Source organism: Xiphias gladius, chromosome 5 (assembly GCF_016859285.1).
Source record: "Xiphias gladius isolate SHS-SW01 ecotype Sanya breed wild chromosome 5, ASM1685928v1, whole genome shotgun sequence".
NCBI lineage: Eukaryota > Metazoa > Chordata > Actinopteri > Istiophoriformes > Xiphiidae > Xiphias > Xiphias gladius.
This window is the reverse complement of record NC_053404.1, coordinates 15,580,571-15,598,104: the sequence shown is the minus strand read 5'-3', so window position 1 is coordinate 15,598,104 and position 17,534 is coordinate 15,580,571. Positions and strand designations below refer to the sequence as shown.

Sequence of the window (17,534 nt, the reverse complement as noted above, 5' to 3'; positions counted from 1 at the left end):
TGAGAGATTTCTGAATAATGAAAACTTACTTTCTAAACCTCTGCGTGAATTCCCTCTGAAACCCAAATCATAGTTTTAAATAAAAACTGATCCCAATTTAAAAGCTAATAGGTCTGCCAAAACTAATATAACCCTGCTATGATGTCTCTCACAGTCTCAGTAATGGTCGCAGAGCCTTTTTCGTGTCTCTCAGGACATCTGAGTCATCTTGGCTAAACTGGTAAAGGGTCAGTTTGGAGCAGCTAGCATCGGCCTTCAGTTCATACTTAAATGACACTTTTTATGTGAAGCCTGTCTAGAATTCACTAAAGGCTTTGACTCGTCCACTGCATGGCAAGGTATTTATTGGATGAGATTTCACTGTGCAGTGCAACCCCTCTGTACACATGGCTGCGCAGGATGCTTAAATGAGCATTTGGTGTGCTATTTGATAAGCCTGTTTTTCCAAATTAATAATCTCAACAGCTGCAGCATTAAGTATGAGTGTAATTGATCTAAAATTAAGATTTTTTTCTATCATTTGTCGTTGAATGTAATATATGCCTATTGATTCTTACTAATAAGCAACCTCCTCTCAGCGCTGATTTTCAGGGAAAAACAACACAAAGCAGGCTGTATGTTCCTGGCTTGGAATGCGGCCGCGTCTTGTGTGATAACAGACAAAGTGCAATGTTTCTTTGTGACTCAACAGATGCTCAGAGGAGTGTGTCAGCTTTGGGTGGTTATTGAGGCGGGGGAGTGGGAGCAGAGCGGCTTGCTGTGCTTCTGTGTCTTTCCCGACAAATATCAGTGGCTCTCGAGAGGAAGGAAGTCGGAATTGTGTCAAAAAGACATGTTGAGGCAATCCATCTGGTTAGTTTCTCGTCCTGCTTCCTAACAGGGTGAACCTAGAAGATATTCTGTGTCAAGGAGGAAGAGTGCCACCAGAGAGGCAAGGAAGATTATGTTACTTTTTGCGGGGGTGGATTGCTCCTCTTTCACACTCTAATGTAGAATTAAATTACATTTCGAGAGGCTTTTTACCCCTTGGAGAACTGTCAGGTGTAAGAATATAATGCATTTACTCTACTATGTTAGTAACACAGTTTTCCCATTTGCACATCTTGAACATAATAGGATGGGCTCCTTGTCCTTTCGCATCTCGCCATATACCCTCACATCGTTGTGACACAGAGTGTGAAAACATCCTTGGGTATTAAAAGGAGTATCGAACGGCTCTGTTGTGCCTTTTCACAACTGTTTCATTTGGTTCAAATTAAATGGTCTTGGTAAAGGGATCCATCTGAAGGTCCCCTCTGTGTTGTAGAGCCAAGATTTATAAGGAGGAAAGTAAAACCATCATGAAGATTTTGGAGGCCGTGAGTTCAGCACAAGAATGAATCTATTGCATCTTAATGCTTTGATCAAAGCATTAATGCGTTGCGTTTGCTTCGTTTTGGGTGTTGCTGATTATTAAACTAGACCTTTTCTCAGTGCAGCAGGGAAACAAAATGACTGCTGGAGGGAGGCAAGGCAAAGGAGAGATGCTGAAAATCTAATGGGGGAAGTATATTCCTATGTTTGTGACTAATTGAAATGAGTGTGTTGTCTGTGAAGTGCATTAGTGAAATGTTTCCACCAAAATTGGCTCAGATCCACCAAAATCTATTTGCTTTGCAGCAGTCCACACCCAGCTCTAATGAAATAGGATGTTTGCAGCATTATTCAAAAACTGGTAGTGTGATTGGCTGGCAATACTGCTGCACCCTGCCCCGTCCTTTGTTTCTTTTTTTCTGTTGTAACATTACTTTGGGAGCCAGTTTAGAGTGGCTTATGGCTTGGTGAAAAAGCAGGGAGTACCAGCTTCATGTTACAATGACCCCTAAAACTGCTCTAATCAATATTTTAATCTAAACGATGGATCAAATGCAACATGACTCTTAATGAATTTTATGTTGCTCTGTTTCTGTTGGATGTGTAAATACGCAAATTTATGCTAACACATTTGCAACAACTGTAAAAGGTGTCATGTCAATTCTGTGCTTACATCTAGTTCCACAGCTCCTAAGTGGCCAAAAAATTAATTGATGCATTGATTTAGAAAAATCTCAAACATCAGGTACTTTAACTACTTTTCCAGTTCACCTGAATATACAGTAAGTTGCACTTTATTTGAACAGTCTAGTGCTGATTATCAGTACTGATAATCATCTCATCATTGGGTGGGAAGTCAATACATGGCCACACATATGAAGGGTAGTGATGGGCAGGAATTGCTTAAGATTAAAATGGTGTCAGTTAGTGTTAGGACAGAGATTTAATCCGGTTCATACATAAAATTGTAGATGACATTATTCGTAAGAATCACCCATTAATCGCATCCAGCACATAACTGTGCTGGATGTGCAAAAAATCTGTACTATATGAAAAACATTTCTTTCAATGAAAAAGACAAAACTGACAGGTTTGTAATGGAAAGATCTGTGGATCCCCCCCAAGATACAAAAATGCTTTTCTCTTAACAATGAGAAGTGGTCTGAGCAGGTAGAAATGTTGATACAGTTTCATGCTAAAGCGGGTATCCAACTGGCCCTTTATCTGGATTAACACAACCTAAGGTGCGCCACTCTACAGGTGTTGCAGCCTAGCAGTTTCATTTGGAGCTATAGAATTACAGAACAGGCTCAAGAATGACAACAAGAATGTTATTTTACCTGCATTTGCATGTCCACTGGCATTGCATCTGCAGGAAAATATAGCCCCAACACTATAGTGCCGTGATGGCCTGCACTTTAAATTAGGTTCAACTGGAACTCATAAGAGTTAAACCTTTTACTTCATCTGATGGACTAGAGATTTCCCTCTGGGCCAGGTTCTGTTGATTCACATTGAGCTCTTCAGCACATGAGAAAGAAGATGCTTAGCTGTTTGACTTGCTCTGGTTCTGCACTTCAACACCCAGTCACACCTCAGAAGAGGGGAGAAAATCAAATGTCTGAATCATTCAGTGCAGGTCAGGGAAAAGGTCAAGCTGGCCTATTTCTGGGTCCTCCGTCGCCGCAGACACTGCCATCTTTAATTCATGGCCGTTGTCTGGGCTGTCGCCTGGAGCTGGCGGCTGAGTGACTGAGAGTGACCTGTCTGGCTAGGAATTCTGAGAGAAATTCTCTGGAAAGTCAGTGAGAGATGTGTTTGGTTACAATCCTGTGGATGTCAGGTGGTTTCACATCAGGTTCTCTCTTCAATCAAAGTGACCTCAAAACCTGCTGACTTCCTGCTTTTAGTGCCTACTAATTATTCATTTTGTTAAGTAACTTTAGATTAATTCTCTGAAGCATTACTTTTGCCTCAAAAGAAAAGTTTAGCATTTTAGGAGGTACGAGAATTACATGATTTAATTCTTATTATTTTTACAATTTATCTATTTTCATAACACATTTGGTTTTCCCTCTCTTCTTAACACCCGTTCACAGATTGTATTGCAGTGCTATCAGTTTGCAGTATTACTGAGTAAAATCCTTAAGAAATGTAATTTAAAAAAATGATAAAAATAGTCAGATGAGAATATATCTGCACTTTAGCTTAGCTTGGCTCAAATGCTGGAAACAGGGGGAAACAGCTAGCCTGGTTATTTCCAAAGGTAGCATCTTCTCCATACGAGCACCTCAAAAGTTCACTAATTAACAAATTATACTGTATCCTGTTTGTTTAATCCATATAAAAAGCTGATGACAAACTGATGTTTTATGAAGGGTTATGTTTTTTTTTTCTTTTTTAGCCTTTGGACAGAGCCAGGCTAACTGTTTCTCCCTGTTTTTAGTCTTTCTGCTAGGCTAAGCTAATGAGCTGCTGACCATAGCTTTATAATTAACATATATGAGAGTGGTATTTATCTGGTCATCTATCTCAAGAAGACAAGAAGGCGAATAAGCGTGTTTCCCCAAATGACTAACTTTTCCTCTTGGCACACGTTTGCTGTAAATAATTATAAAAAAGAAGCCTCAGCAACAGTTATATAGCCCCAGGTGTTTTTTGGTGTGAAAATTAATTATTCCCAGTATGGTTCACCCTAGAAAAATTGGTTTCCTGATGAAATGTAGGTGCACAAAATGCCATAGTCTTATTTAAAAATCTGTTTTAAAAGTGTCAGCGTCATGTTAAGATGAAAAGTGCATGGGAAAGGTATGAAAGTGTTAAGGATAATGATAAACTAACCATAACTAAGTAGCTGACATGTGACATGCAGCTTTTGACAAGAACAGACCTTTTGGAACAGAGAAAAGCTCTGAGCCATCTTTAATTTTAACAGGAGAGTGCCTTAATGACCGAGGCTGTTTGAGTCGGCGGACATCTTGTCAATCTGATGCTAATTTGCTTGCCGGTGATGCACTTCTCTGCTGCCCCTGCTCCAGCCATGCTCCCTTTTCAATACACTTGCAGTTTTATTGCTGTTGTCACCCACTGCACTGTTCTAAAATTGATTTTTTTGGCTGACAGTACAGGTGTGTGTGTGTGTGTGAGAAAAATGAGCCAGGTGTCCTTGGTCGCAGCTTCTAATTATAATAAAAGATATTTTGGTGGCCCCAGAGAGTGAATGAAATATGTCCTAAACTGTAGCAGGGTCTGGGAGTGGCTGTCTTGGCCGCCAGACTCCCAGCATCCTCCTTGGCCCCTCAGACATCACAGATGGTTCTTCCGGCACTGGCCAACCACCTGTGAGGGAAAGCAAACTATCAAGGCTCTGACTTTTGTTCGGCCTTGGGTTTAGCCTCATCAGGCCATATTTAATGTTCCAGGCAAGGTCAACCAATCACACCCAAAATTTTTAAAAAGCAGTACCTTAAGACATAAATCTGCTCTGAGATGTGTAATAGATGGCTTGATAATATATAGGTAGAGATTATCTGAGAGATTAATATGGATATATTATTTTCTAATGAGGAACTCTGTCATTCTTATGTAATTGCTTTTCCTTGAATGACCTTAAATTATCGTTTATCTTAAAAAGGGCTCCTCTCGATTTCACGCCCCCGAGGGGAGACACCCATACTGTAATGTCCCTGACACACTGCATGTCTATGATTTTATCTGAAGGTGAATGGTTTATAGGTGTCCGTATGTGTATGTGCTACTCCTTGCTTACTTGTACAGTGGGTGCACTTGCTGCCCTCAGTAGAAGTTAGTTGTAATAGGCATGCAGGGGGCATCTTGGGAAAGTGTTTCTCTGGTACAGAGCTGTGGACTGGGGCCTTGGAGAGGTTTAGACCACAAGTAATGGAACTGGGTTCATTTTTCTGCATGCTAACTTTAGAACCTTTATGCAAAACCTGCATAGTGCACTGCATATAATTAGCAAAGGCAGACTGATTGATTCTCTAAGTTCTTCAGGACAGTATTATCATACAATCTCCTACAGCATTATTACTGTTCCACAGTCTCCCGAGAATACAGGCCACTAACTACCACTACATCATGTTAAAACCTGTAACCGAACTGACTGCATTCATTGACCTTCGGGATTCTCCCTGCATACCGTATTTGTTAATTAGGTCACACAGTGCCTATTTTGGGAGGGAAAGTTACTGCATATTCAGAGCACCTGGAGTTAGCTCATACCCAGTTCTGCTGCCAGCGATTGTTTTCATTATCGATCAATCTGACATTTATTTTTATGTCAATCATACTTTCATTGTTACATCTTGAACCTGCTTGTTTTGTCTGACCAGTTGTTAAATAGTAAAAAAATATTCCATTTTGCAATGATGTCAAACACATTTGAGCACCTGGAACAACTTTTTTTTTTGGCATTTTCACTCAGTAAATGACACAAACAATTAGCCAGTTATCTAGAGCTGCAACAATTTGTTGATTAATCAGTATCTATTGACAAAACGTCAATTAGCTGTGATTTGATGTGATCATTTCAGTAATTTTTTTTAAAGCAAAAATAGCAAAATTGTACTGGTTTTAGCTACTCAAATGTGAATATTTGCTGGGCTTTGGGAACTTATAATGGGTATTTTTTTAACTATTTGCTGACATTTTATACACCAAAGATTAATCAGTTAACCAATAAAATAAATGGTAGATTAATCAATAATTAAAGTGACTGTTACAGCTCTACAATTACTACATTTTTTGTCAATTAGTTTTCTTCAGATCGACTAATCAACTGAATATATGCTGTACATTAATGCTGCATCACTACACATTAGACACAAGATAAAAAAAAGTAAAGGTCACATTAAATAGTTTAAGGTTTCAGTGTGACAATAAGCCAGTTTATAAACTAGAAAATAAAAAAACATTGCATTTATTTGGAGCACAAATCCACTAAAAAGCACGCTCAAATCATTTCTGTCGATCCTCTACAGTACATCCAATTCAGACTGTACTTGAAGTCAGTTTCCCATTAATGAGCTACTGTGATTGATATGCGGTGAGGTAGACATGGCAACAGAGCATCTTCACTCATAGTGAGTGTAGCACTTTTTTGGTAGGGTCCTTTGGTTTGTGAAATCATCTTGTATGCCTAGAATTACAAGAGACGATGTAGCTATTCTTTGTCACGGTTCTTTGTTAAGATATGGCCTCCTCAGCCACAACGAGTCTAGCATCCTTTTATTTTTCGCCTGAGGTAATCAGCAGCATCCACTGTGATTGCATTTTAATTAAAAGGCGCCATTTTAATCATATCTGGTGAGATGTCGGAGAAAGGAGATGTAGCGTTATCAATCCTATGTTCCTGTCTGTCTCACACATGCATGTGCACACAGTCTCACACACACACACACACACATGCACATGCACATGCACAATGTCTGACTAACTATGCTTTGCTGGATGCTTCATTAAATGGAAGGTCATAATTAATATTGAGAGCTGACAAGGCCTCCCAGAGAACTTAATGAATTAAGCAGAGAAGTAATGAAGAGGTAAAGTTGAATGGAGAGTAATTGCAGAGTGATGAGATACGTGGTCAAGAGGGATTATATCTCCTCCATCTCCAAGTGACTACTTTATAAATATAGATATAAATTTGGTCTGAAATATTTTATATTCATCTTCAAGTCATTATCAATTAATCTGCTGATTATTTTCTCAAATAATTGATTGATTGTGAGGTCTATAAAGTCTTCGGAAATAGTGAAAAATTCACATATTTCAGAATTTCTAAAATGCCAAGGTGACAGCTTTAAGCTGCTTTTTTTGCCTGATCCATAGTCCAAAACCCAGATATATTCACTTTACTATCGCATATGATAATGTGCTTTTCTTTATCATATGTATACAAATGCTCACAATGAAGAAGCTTGAACTGGTTGATTTTTTTTTTGTGATCTTTGTTTGAAAAGTGACTTAAATGATTAATCAATTAACATAGTCCAAAACCCAGATATATTCACTTTACTATCGCATATGATAATGTGCTTTTCTTTATCATATGTATACAAATGCTCACAATGAAGAAGCTTGAACTGGTTGATTTTTTTTTTGTGATCTTTGTTTGAAAAGTGACTTAAATGATTAATCAATTAACAGCTGAATTTCCGGTCTAATTAAAATATCTAATTGGAAAGTCAAATGGGTTAGTCAAAAGTAGGGATGACCCGATCATGTTTTTTTTTGCTCCTGATACCCATCTATGTTCTTTCATTCTGAGTATCTGCCAGTAATGAGTCATTTATTTTTTTCTTGAATATTTTGTCCTATAACACAGATAAATTCTGCATACTTAGACAGTAGGCCATGGTTTGTTAGATTTTCTACCCTGAAAACAGCTGTTTTTGCACTGGTGAGAGTGGTGAGAGTTGCAGGCCTGTAAAACCAAAACAATGAGCTGAAAGATGCTAAAATGCTTCGTAGAGCTAAAGGGAACTGCAGTCAAGTGATAATTCTCTGTGTGGTTGTCAGTATGAGTGACTCCAATTGTTTTATACATAGTCATTTCATCCATTGTTAATATAAAAATATTCATGAAAGCACCTTTAAGATTTTGTAAAGCATTTTAAATTTGTGCTTTAAGTGTTGATGGTTTCCTATAAAATATACTGTGTCCTATAGTATTTTCTAGAGGAGTGGTATCTGCTGTGGAAGGAAACTCAGGAAAAGATTTAGAAACACAATGCTGACGTTTAGGCACAGTTTTCAACCAACAGAAGCATTTGAGAAGTATAGTGGTTGTAATTACTTGCAAATGTGGCTGAAAAAGACAAAAAAATGTAATATTCTGGGTAGGTAGGTGGTCCTTTAGACCATAATCTGTCCATTAAAATAAGGAAGGTACACCGGTATACAACGAGTTGCTAGAAAAGCCGTTTGAGGTCTTGGTTTTCAGTTCAGTACAGGACATTTACTTTTTGTTCTGGAGCTGAGCGACCTTCTAGCTCTGTGATGATGCTTCACTCTACATCATTAGATAGCCATTTTGCTGACATATTAAAGTCATTACCTCCAAACGGTGTAATTTCATCTCTCTCTAAACAAAATAGCTGCATATTGTGTCTGTCTAATCAAGATCCAATTCAGATTAGCCTTTAATAATTGCATCATTGCAACAGAATAATGATGAACTTGAAACAAAGAAACTTGAAGAAACTTGGAACAAGTGATGCTTGAAAAGTGATTATCTGTCCTTTCTGTGTGAATTGATTAACAGACTTCTTGCACCTATCTCTCCTCATTATTAAAGAATTCTGACAGAGGTCTCTCCTCCTACTCAGCCTGTTCTTTATTCATGGTCATGGGCTGCTCATTGCTGTCCATTGAGGCCACGGGGCCAAGAGGGTGCATCCAATTCTGTCACTCCTGATGAGCTCAAGGGAGTGAAATAACAAACATAAAAGACTAGAAGAAAGAGGGCTGAGGCTTGGCCTAGTTGTTTACAGATTGTCTTTATGTTGCCAACACTGCAAACGTCTTATACTCTCTAGTATGAAACTGTCAGGAGCTTATTGAACAAACCCAAATGCTATGTTCTAAATTGCTTATTTCTTGGCCGAAGTTCTGTACAATTGTGTGGGCTGTTTTTGACCCCTGCATATGCCATTACATTCAGCCTAGAATACATGAGGAGTTTTTACCCTACAGACATTTTTTTTCTCAACGCCATCTTTTCCTGAAAATTTGTAAATCTGGAGGATCACCTGCGCAGATTGGGGAGCATAACAATCAGTCCTCTACTCACTGCAACTCCCAAATGTGAAATATGAACACAGGGAACAGCTACTCATAATGCTCCTGCCATCTGTTCATTTATTAGTCTGGAACACCCAGCCCTAGTCCAAGCGTTAGAGTTCATTAATATTCATACAACATTCATTTATGGAAACGTTGCCCATGGAGTTCGGCTATTAGACTCAGAGACAGCATAGGAGAGGTCACACTAATTGATGATTGATGGGTCTGCCATTAGCAGCAATGCCCACAGCCAGAGTTAATGCGATACTAAGCTGCACTTTTATATAGCGGTGACATATTTAGAAATTGCGACATTGGGCAAATTTTTCACTCCACTTTAGAACAATTTCGGTACATTCAGCCGTATATATTCCGTGTGCACCGAGCATGCATGTAGCCGATTCTTATTTTTTCATACTTGTTTAAATGTTTGCTAATAACTTATTTGCACCCTCTCTAAACATGCTAGTAGAGAGAGTTCTGGTCTGTTGTTTCATCAAGGAATCATTTTGTAGTGAGTGTGGTGTTATGTGTTTACATTCAGCTACATTACCGTTGCGCAGCAACTCCAAGGTCGCATTGTTTACACCAGGGACCAGCTGATCGTGTTGAAGCCGGCGAACAGAACAATGGACATCCCTGCAGAAATCAGGAGGAGGACACATAGAGGATGCAGAGGAGGAACGAAGCGATGGGGAGAGAGAGCTGGGTCCAAACAGCAGAGGCTGATGGAGAAGAGGAGAAATCTCCCTTCTATCATCCTGGCCAACGTGAGATCGCTGGACAATAAGCTGGATGATCAAGCGGCCCTTGTGAGGAATCAGAGGGACTTCCTTGAGTGTAGTGTTATGTGTTTTACAGTGAAGATATTCCAGATCTCATTGCTACCATTGTAGGCTTTTTAGAGGGAAAGAAAGAAAAGAGGCGGCAGGCTTGCCGGTTTTATTAACAACAGCAATGTGACCCTGGTCACATTGCCGTAAAAGAACGTTTCTGCAGCCTGGACTTTGAACTGTAAGCCATGGGGCTATGTCAATAACACATACCCAGGGAGTTCTCACACACCATCTTGGTTGTTGTTATTGTTTCATCCTCTCCTCCGCTAATCCGGCAACCAGCAAGACTCCAGACTCTGCACCCCAGTGCTTTTTCATGATCTCCGGGGACATCAATCACAGGACACAGGACACATTACTTTTTGCACATTTGCAGTTGTATATTTTTCTTTTAACTTACTGTCTATTTATTATTACCATTTTATGGTTATAGTTTTTACTCTCTTACTTTTTACTTCCTTCTTTCCTAAATGCGTGTTGTGCAATTGTAACAAAGCAATTTCCCTGCAGGGATCAATCCCAGTCTCATATCTGTCCGTTAATAATGAAGCTACAGCCAGCAGCCAGCCAGCCAGCTTAGTTTAGCATAAAGATGGGGAAACAGCTAGCCTGGCTTTGTCTGAAGGTGGATATGGATAAAACAAAGATGTTTTAATGTGTTAATTAGGGATCTTAAGAGGTGGATTGCCGTAAGGTAGATAGGTGGGTTTTGTTACCTTCAGACAGAGCCAGGATAGCTAACAGCTGCTAGCATCTTAAAAGCTAGCTGTAGCTTCCTATTTACCACACAGTGGTATCAATCATTTCATTTCACTGCTGGCAAGAAAAAGCAAAAAAACATACTTTCCAAAATGTTTCTTTAATCTGTTACTTATTTATTTGATTAATGTATTGTTTAGACCATAAAATGTCCAGAAATGGTAAAAAAAAAAAAAATACCTATTACCATCTCTCAAAGCCCAAGGTGACATATTCAGAATGAAAACTGCAAATTCCCACATTTGAGGACCTGGACCAGAGAGGTTCTGTCATTTTTGCTTGATAAAGGACTTAAATGATTAATTGATTATTAAAAAGGTTGTTGATTGAATTGATTTACTGTTCCAGCAATGCATTGAATAATCAGTTTTTTTTCTCTCCTATTTTAGGTTGTCTGTTTGAAGACGAGCTCTGTACACCGTATGAGTTCTGCATCAGTGGTAAGTCAGACTCAGAGGGTCATGTACACCCACCACACCTCATTATATCTTACATCATCTCCGTGGTATCAACCATTATCAACCAAACACAGTTCTAAAGCTGTCCTGGATATTCATAATCATTCAGGGATTTATATATAGATAGATACATGGTAACGAGAGAGTTTGTTGTTTCAGCTCAGTTTAGACATGTGAGTCATGTTTAAAAAAAGCATTAAAACGTCTGTGAGTCAGGCTGCGACAGTGAAACACAGCACAGTATCGTTGTCTCATTTTATTCATTCAACCAACTACAAGTTTTTTAGTCAATACCCAAAGGATGTCTTCCCTTTATATAGTGAGGTTTCCCCAAACCGCAAATGCTCACGATCCAATCTAGAAAAGGTTTTGTCATGTAAGATGGATGTGTCTGTGTCAGTGGTTGCCATGCCAACATGTTACCTTATGAATGGAGGGGAAAGTGTGGCATTCAGCGTATCACACAGCTGGCTTTAATTTTGAAGAGGACAGATAGCATGTCGATGTTGAGGATCATCTTCTCAACAGAGCCTTCGTGAAAGGTTAATGTATTCTCCCATAGTGGAAGGCTTTGAAACAGAAAAAGTGGTTCAGGATACAGTATTGCTCCTACATGTGCACAGGGGATCTACATCTATCCCAGTGCATGTTTGTATTTGTCCTCACAGGGATGATGATTAAATGTCTGCGCTTTGAAGTTGTTTGTTTTGTTTGACTGAGTGTTGCTCACTTCATTTACTTTCAGCAGATTCATCTTAAAATCAATTTCATTTACAAGATGAAGCCAACAAAGGTCAGCAGACAATAGAATTCCATGCAAAACATGATGTGACCTAAAGGAGACGGCAAAGACTAACACACAGGACAAGCATTGAAAAACACAAGACAGTTACCACTTTGAATATTAATGTTAGAGGAGGAGAAGGACCTGAGGTAACGCTAGCTGTTCTGTCTGTGTTGTCTAGTCCCTTGTTGTCTGGATGATTGATGAAATACGTATTTGATCATATGTTGACTTGTTTATTTCTCTAAATTCCTGTCTTAATACTTTTTTCCGTAAAGATGTCAATTTTTATGTTTTCGTTCTCATACAGTGGTCAAGCCAATTAATCAGTGCCACAACTAATGATTATTTTCATTTTTGATTAATCTAGCAATTGTTTCCCCACTAATTGATTAATTGTTTTAAAGACCTCGGAAAATCCTGAACAATGAAAATTACAATATCGCAGAGCTTAAGGTGATACCAACAAATAGTTTGTTTTTTCCAAACAATAGCCAAATCCCACGGATATTCAATTTACTATAATATCTGTGTGTGTCTGTATATATGTGTGTGTGTGTGTGTGTGTGTGTGTGTGTGTGTGTGTGTGTGTGTGTGTGTGTGTGTGTGTGTGTGTGTACATATATGTATATTTATATATGTATATATATGTATATGTACATATGTATATATATGTATATATATGTATAGGTACATATATGTATGTATGTATGTATATGTACATATATGTATATATGTACATATATGTATGTATGTATGTATATGTACATATATATATATATATATATATGTGTGTGTGTGTGTGTGTGTGTGTGTGTATGTGTGTATGTATATAGACTATATATAGAATTGATTAATCAATGAATTGTTGCATCTCCACAATTTATTTATAGAGTTTATTTAAAAATAAGTGTTTTACAGAGATGACAGTTACAGCTCAATAAAAACTCAAAAATAAATATTTAAAGCCCCTCAAAAATGAATAAATAAAGGCATGAAAATCAGTTATTATTGATTAAAGTATAAAAACACAATGGCTGTATTGCAAAAGAAAAGAGATGAGAAATATGCATAGTTTTTTTTGTATGGACTCATACTGTTCCAGGCAGCCATTGGTTTTCTTTCATTTCTGTAAAGTGTGAAAATCAGAGAAGATTCTTGAAACTTGCTTGAGTAATCCCTTATAATAAACAGAAAGTCTGCATTGATGTTTCTTGTATTGTATTGTGATTTTTCACATCAAAGGAATGGTTTGACATTTTGGAAATGCGCTTATCCACTTTTTGCTGAGAGTTATATGAGAAAACTGACATCGCTCGCGTCTGGACGGTAAATATGAAGCTACTGCCAGCAGCTGCTTAGCATAAAGGTGGGAAAACTGGGTAACAAAATCCCCCATACCATACTACATAACTCCCTGGTAAACCACATCTTGTCATTTTGTATGGGTTAAACAAATGTGATGTACTGTGTTAATTAGTGAGCTTTATAGGTTCTAGAGGCAGATTTTGTTACCCTTGGAAAGAGTCAGGCTAGCTGTTTTCCCTTTAAAAAGCTGTAACTTTGTATTTTACGAACAGTCACAAAAGTGGTATCAGTGTTCTCATCTACAATAAGTCTTTGCAAGAAAGCAAAATAGAGAATTTCCCAAAGTGTCAAACTATTGCTTTGAGATGAATTTTTACAGGGAGAATATCTAATAGTGAGGGGCAGTCAGTAGTCTTTGGATTTGCATGTTAAAAAAGTAAATTTGAAAATCACCACCCTTACTTTCACATTAACCTAGTTTTGAGGAAACGGGGAGGGAGAAGGCAGCGCAGAAGGCAAATATAAAAAACTGACTTTAATTACAAAGACTGCATACCTAATAGAAGGAAACTGCTGACACCTCAACAGAAAAATACCCAGAGGCAGACAAGAGGGTTGTGTTGGAGGGTTCATATTACATTACATTAGACTATCGTTCAAGGATGTGATGTGGATGATTATTTCTTTTGAGATTTGATGTGTCTCTTCTCCCATATATTTTCATCATCACTTTTATTTTTTACCACGCTTTGGCTCAGGGAACAGCACTCATATTATCCCACTTAAACTGAAAAGCAATTACAGGCCTCATACTCACTAAAGGGAAATATATACAGGCAAAAAAGACTAATGTTGGAGTAATGTTGTACCTAATATGCTAGTAATGAGACATTATTTAGTTGCTTCATGACCCTCTACGCACACTCGGTCTCCACTCTGTCACTCTCCATTGGACTCCTGATGAGCAGACAGGGGATGAATTCCTAGTAACTAGGTCTTCTCTTCAACTCTTCCCGTAGTCCCAGAAGGTATAACCTGGTTTATTCTGGGATTGGCCAACTCTGCTCTTCTTCACCCGTGCTGTTGCCATGCAAATTGGCTGAAGGAAGGGAAGGGTTGTGAGAAGGAGCTGCTCTCTGTGTGGTGTCCATCAGCACCATTTTATATACGATTACAGTAGATATAACAAGTGTTAACCTCCCTAGGCTTCTTCACTGATCAACAAACAAAGCCCCTTCATATGTCAAAGTGAAAACATGTCTCTACAAAGTGATCTAAATTAATTGCTAATATAAAATACAAAATATAAGTGTGTGCATAAGTACTAACTACGTAATAGGACACACCTAGAAAATAATAATAGTGCTGTACTATAAACAAAATGTTTATAGTACAGCCATAGTTATATTTATATGTGGTGTTGTATTTTAAACAGTCTGCTTCATTTGTACAACAGAAATGGATTTGAAGATGAGGAATAACTGTTGATTCTGGCAAACGAAAGTCTATCCACACAAATTTGGCTGAAGGTGGTTCAGTGTAAACTTCCCCAGACCAAATAAAGAGCAGCACAGAGGTGCTGACCTTACCCTAAACTCTAATATACTGGCATCTTGGATGCACGTCCCAGTCCTGAACAAGTATTTTGCTAACGGAAAACATAAAATAATATAGTTAGCTAATGACTTGCTTGCCATTTGGAAATGACACTTGGTTACTACTTACTACTGTAGGTAGTAAGCTAGTAGGCTGGAAATGGTAATGATTGCAGCTTATGTTTGAACAGATAAAGACTGTTAAATAAAAAAAAAAATGGCACTACCCTCCAAACTCTTTAAATGCAGAGTATTGTGCATGCTACAGCCCCATGCACATCACTTTGGCTTGTGGACAGATACAAACCTTGACAGGCCTGCTGTGAAGGTAATCAATTTTAGGGGGAAGGTTTGCCCAAAAGGTGAACTGATTGTATTATAAAAACACCTGTATCTGTGAAGTCTAAGTTTTGTGGATTAACGTAGACCGTGAAGAAAAAAAAAAAAACACTTCCAAAAGGTGATTGAAAAGCACAAGTTAAAATGAAAAACATTTGAAATCACTGATCATCCCTTTGTACAGTTAAAACAATCGCTAGGAAATGGAAAGAGTATGGCATAGCCGAAAATCTGCCAGTCTTTCCACAAAAACTTTGACTAGGCTTGAAGGAGACTAGTGAAGGAGGCCACCAAGAGACCCATGATGACTCTAAAGGAGTTGCATGCTTCAGAGGCTGAGATTGGAGAGACTGTGCATACGATTACAGTCGCCTGGGTGAAATCTACTCTGATTCAGTGTTGTAAGAAATTAAAAAATGAAAACTTCTAAGGGGTGGAAACTTTTTTGAGGGCAAGAGCAGCAGCTGATTAGAGCTATTTTTGAAAAACGTTTCTTCAGCATGTTGCACTTCTACTCTAGATGACATGTCATTGATTAAGTAGGTCAATTACCATCCTCCATATATCATTTGATCTTCTGTTGTCATGCCTCATTTTGGAACCAACCTCTTCAAATCTTTATTTCCATCTTCAGGGGAATACTTTCCCAGAGGTTGATCTAAAAGGATATGTGATTAACTTGAGATTGGAAATGCATTTTAATTTGATGCAACTCTCTAGAGCCCGTGGTTAACTGGTATGATAAGCTAAGCTGATGTACAGCGGATAAGTGCTACATGTTTCCCTGAGGGCACCCGTTGGCTCCTATTAAACACTTAACCAATGTTTTTTTATCGATTGGTGGTTATTTTGCCTCCACTTGGACCAATATCGTCTTAAACATCCCCACTGCATTTTAGGTTGAAACGATTTAGGTGATGCTTCTATTGATCGCAGCTTGCAACGAGTGTAACTGCAGCATAAACACTAAGTAAGTAACCACAATAAAGTCTATAATCCTAAACAATCTGCATGGGTCAAAGAAAGAGCAGCAAGGCTGTAGGTGCAAATCTAAGAATAATCAACCACGAGTTAAGAAGCAGGTAAGCATTGAGGATAAATAGCTGTACAAAAGGTATATACCAAGACACAAGCTTTAATGTGGAGATATAATGTGAGAAGTAAACAGATATGTTAATAAAAATAAAAATGTAATAATAGAGCTTATTTATATTCTACAGCTAAATTCTATAGGCAGTATGTTTGATGTAGCTCTGAGAGTCTAGTTTATCTTTATTAATTTAGTTATTTACATGTAGATTGCAGTGCATGCATGAATGTAATTATCATTTCAAAGGTACCATTGTGAGATAAAACAGCCCTGATTAATATGTAAACGCTTCATTAAACATTTCCTGATCACTTTAGCTTTTGTTTCTGTTCTTTTCTTTACGAGCAGACTATATCTGGCCGGTCTCGGTGCATTGATTTGGGCGTATTCATTTTCATGTATTGAGTCGCACAGCTAATACACCCGTTCCAATACGTCTTAATTTGTGTCCTGGGTCTGTCCTCCCCTCCTTCCAATGTACGGTCTTTTAGAAATGTTTTGCTGACTGTCAGCTTTAGTGTTTGCTCCTGTTATCCCAGAGCATTGACTTTAACAGTTTAAATAGCTTTAGCAACAGCCAGGTGTCGCACTGTCTGTCACAGAGGGAGGAGAGACAGTGAGCTCTCTACCTTCTGTGGCTGAAAATCCTCTTTTTCTTTATTTTTGTCAACATGCTTCTTATCCAGACATAGCTGCTCATTAGTGAGAATGTCACAGATTTGTAAGGTTGTACATCTAAAATTGACCGATCGATTGATTCTGTGGCCTGTTTAATGCATTATGGATTACCTTGATCAAGGTTCATTTGCATTGCAGTTGCCTTTTGTTCATCACAGTGACAACATTAGTCTAGTCTTGTAAGGAGGCAAAAATTGATCTATTGTCATCTTAATATTTCCTTACACCTGACAGATGATCATTAGAAAATCACTGCTTTGCTTAGCCTTGAAGGTATTAGACCTACATATCTCTCTTGCGCTATTGCTGTTTGTTATCTCCTGACTAATTTTAGGGAAAACTCTCTGATATTTGATTGCAAAGCATATCTATGTTATTTTCAGATTTGGACAACCCTGCATGCACCCAAGCCTGAAATTAAAATATTGTTTTTAGCTGTCAAAAATAGTGGGAAAAAAATAGTGTTTCACGCTAACTGTCAACTACAGTGAACCATTGTTGCTTGTTTTGATAATCTCAGTATTGTGG

At 38.2% G+C, this 17,534-nt stretch overlaps 1 protein-coding gene across 1 annotated transcript in view; it reads left to right on the top strand.

Annotated features, from left to right (window-relative positions):
* Positions 1 to 6,429: 6,429 nt before the first annotated feature.
* Positions 6,430 to 17,534, top strand: part of ptprn2 (protein tyrosine phosphatase receptor type N2) — a 113,652-nt gene continuing 102,547 nt past the window's right edge. Inside the window, exons 1-3 of the mRNA XM_040127559.1 lie at positions 6,430 to 6,455; positions 9,704 to 9,997; positions 11,073 to 11,194. Of these exons, the coding sequence (XP_039983493.1) occupies positions 6,430 to 6,455; positions 9,704 to 9,997; positions 11,073 to 11,194 (442 nt within the window). The remainder of the gene's footprint in view (positions 6,456 to 9,703; positions 9,998 to 11,072; positions 11,195 to 17,534) is intronic.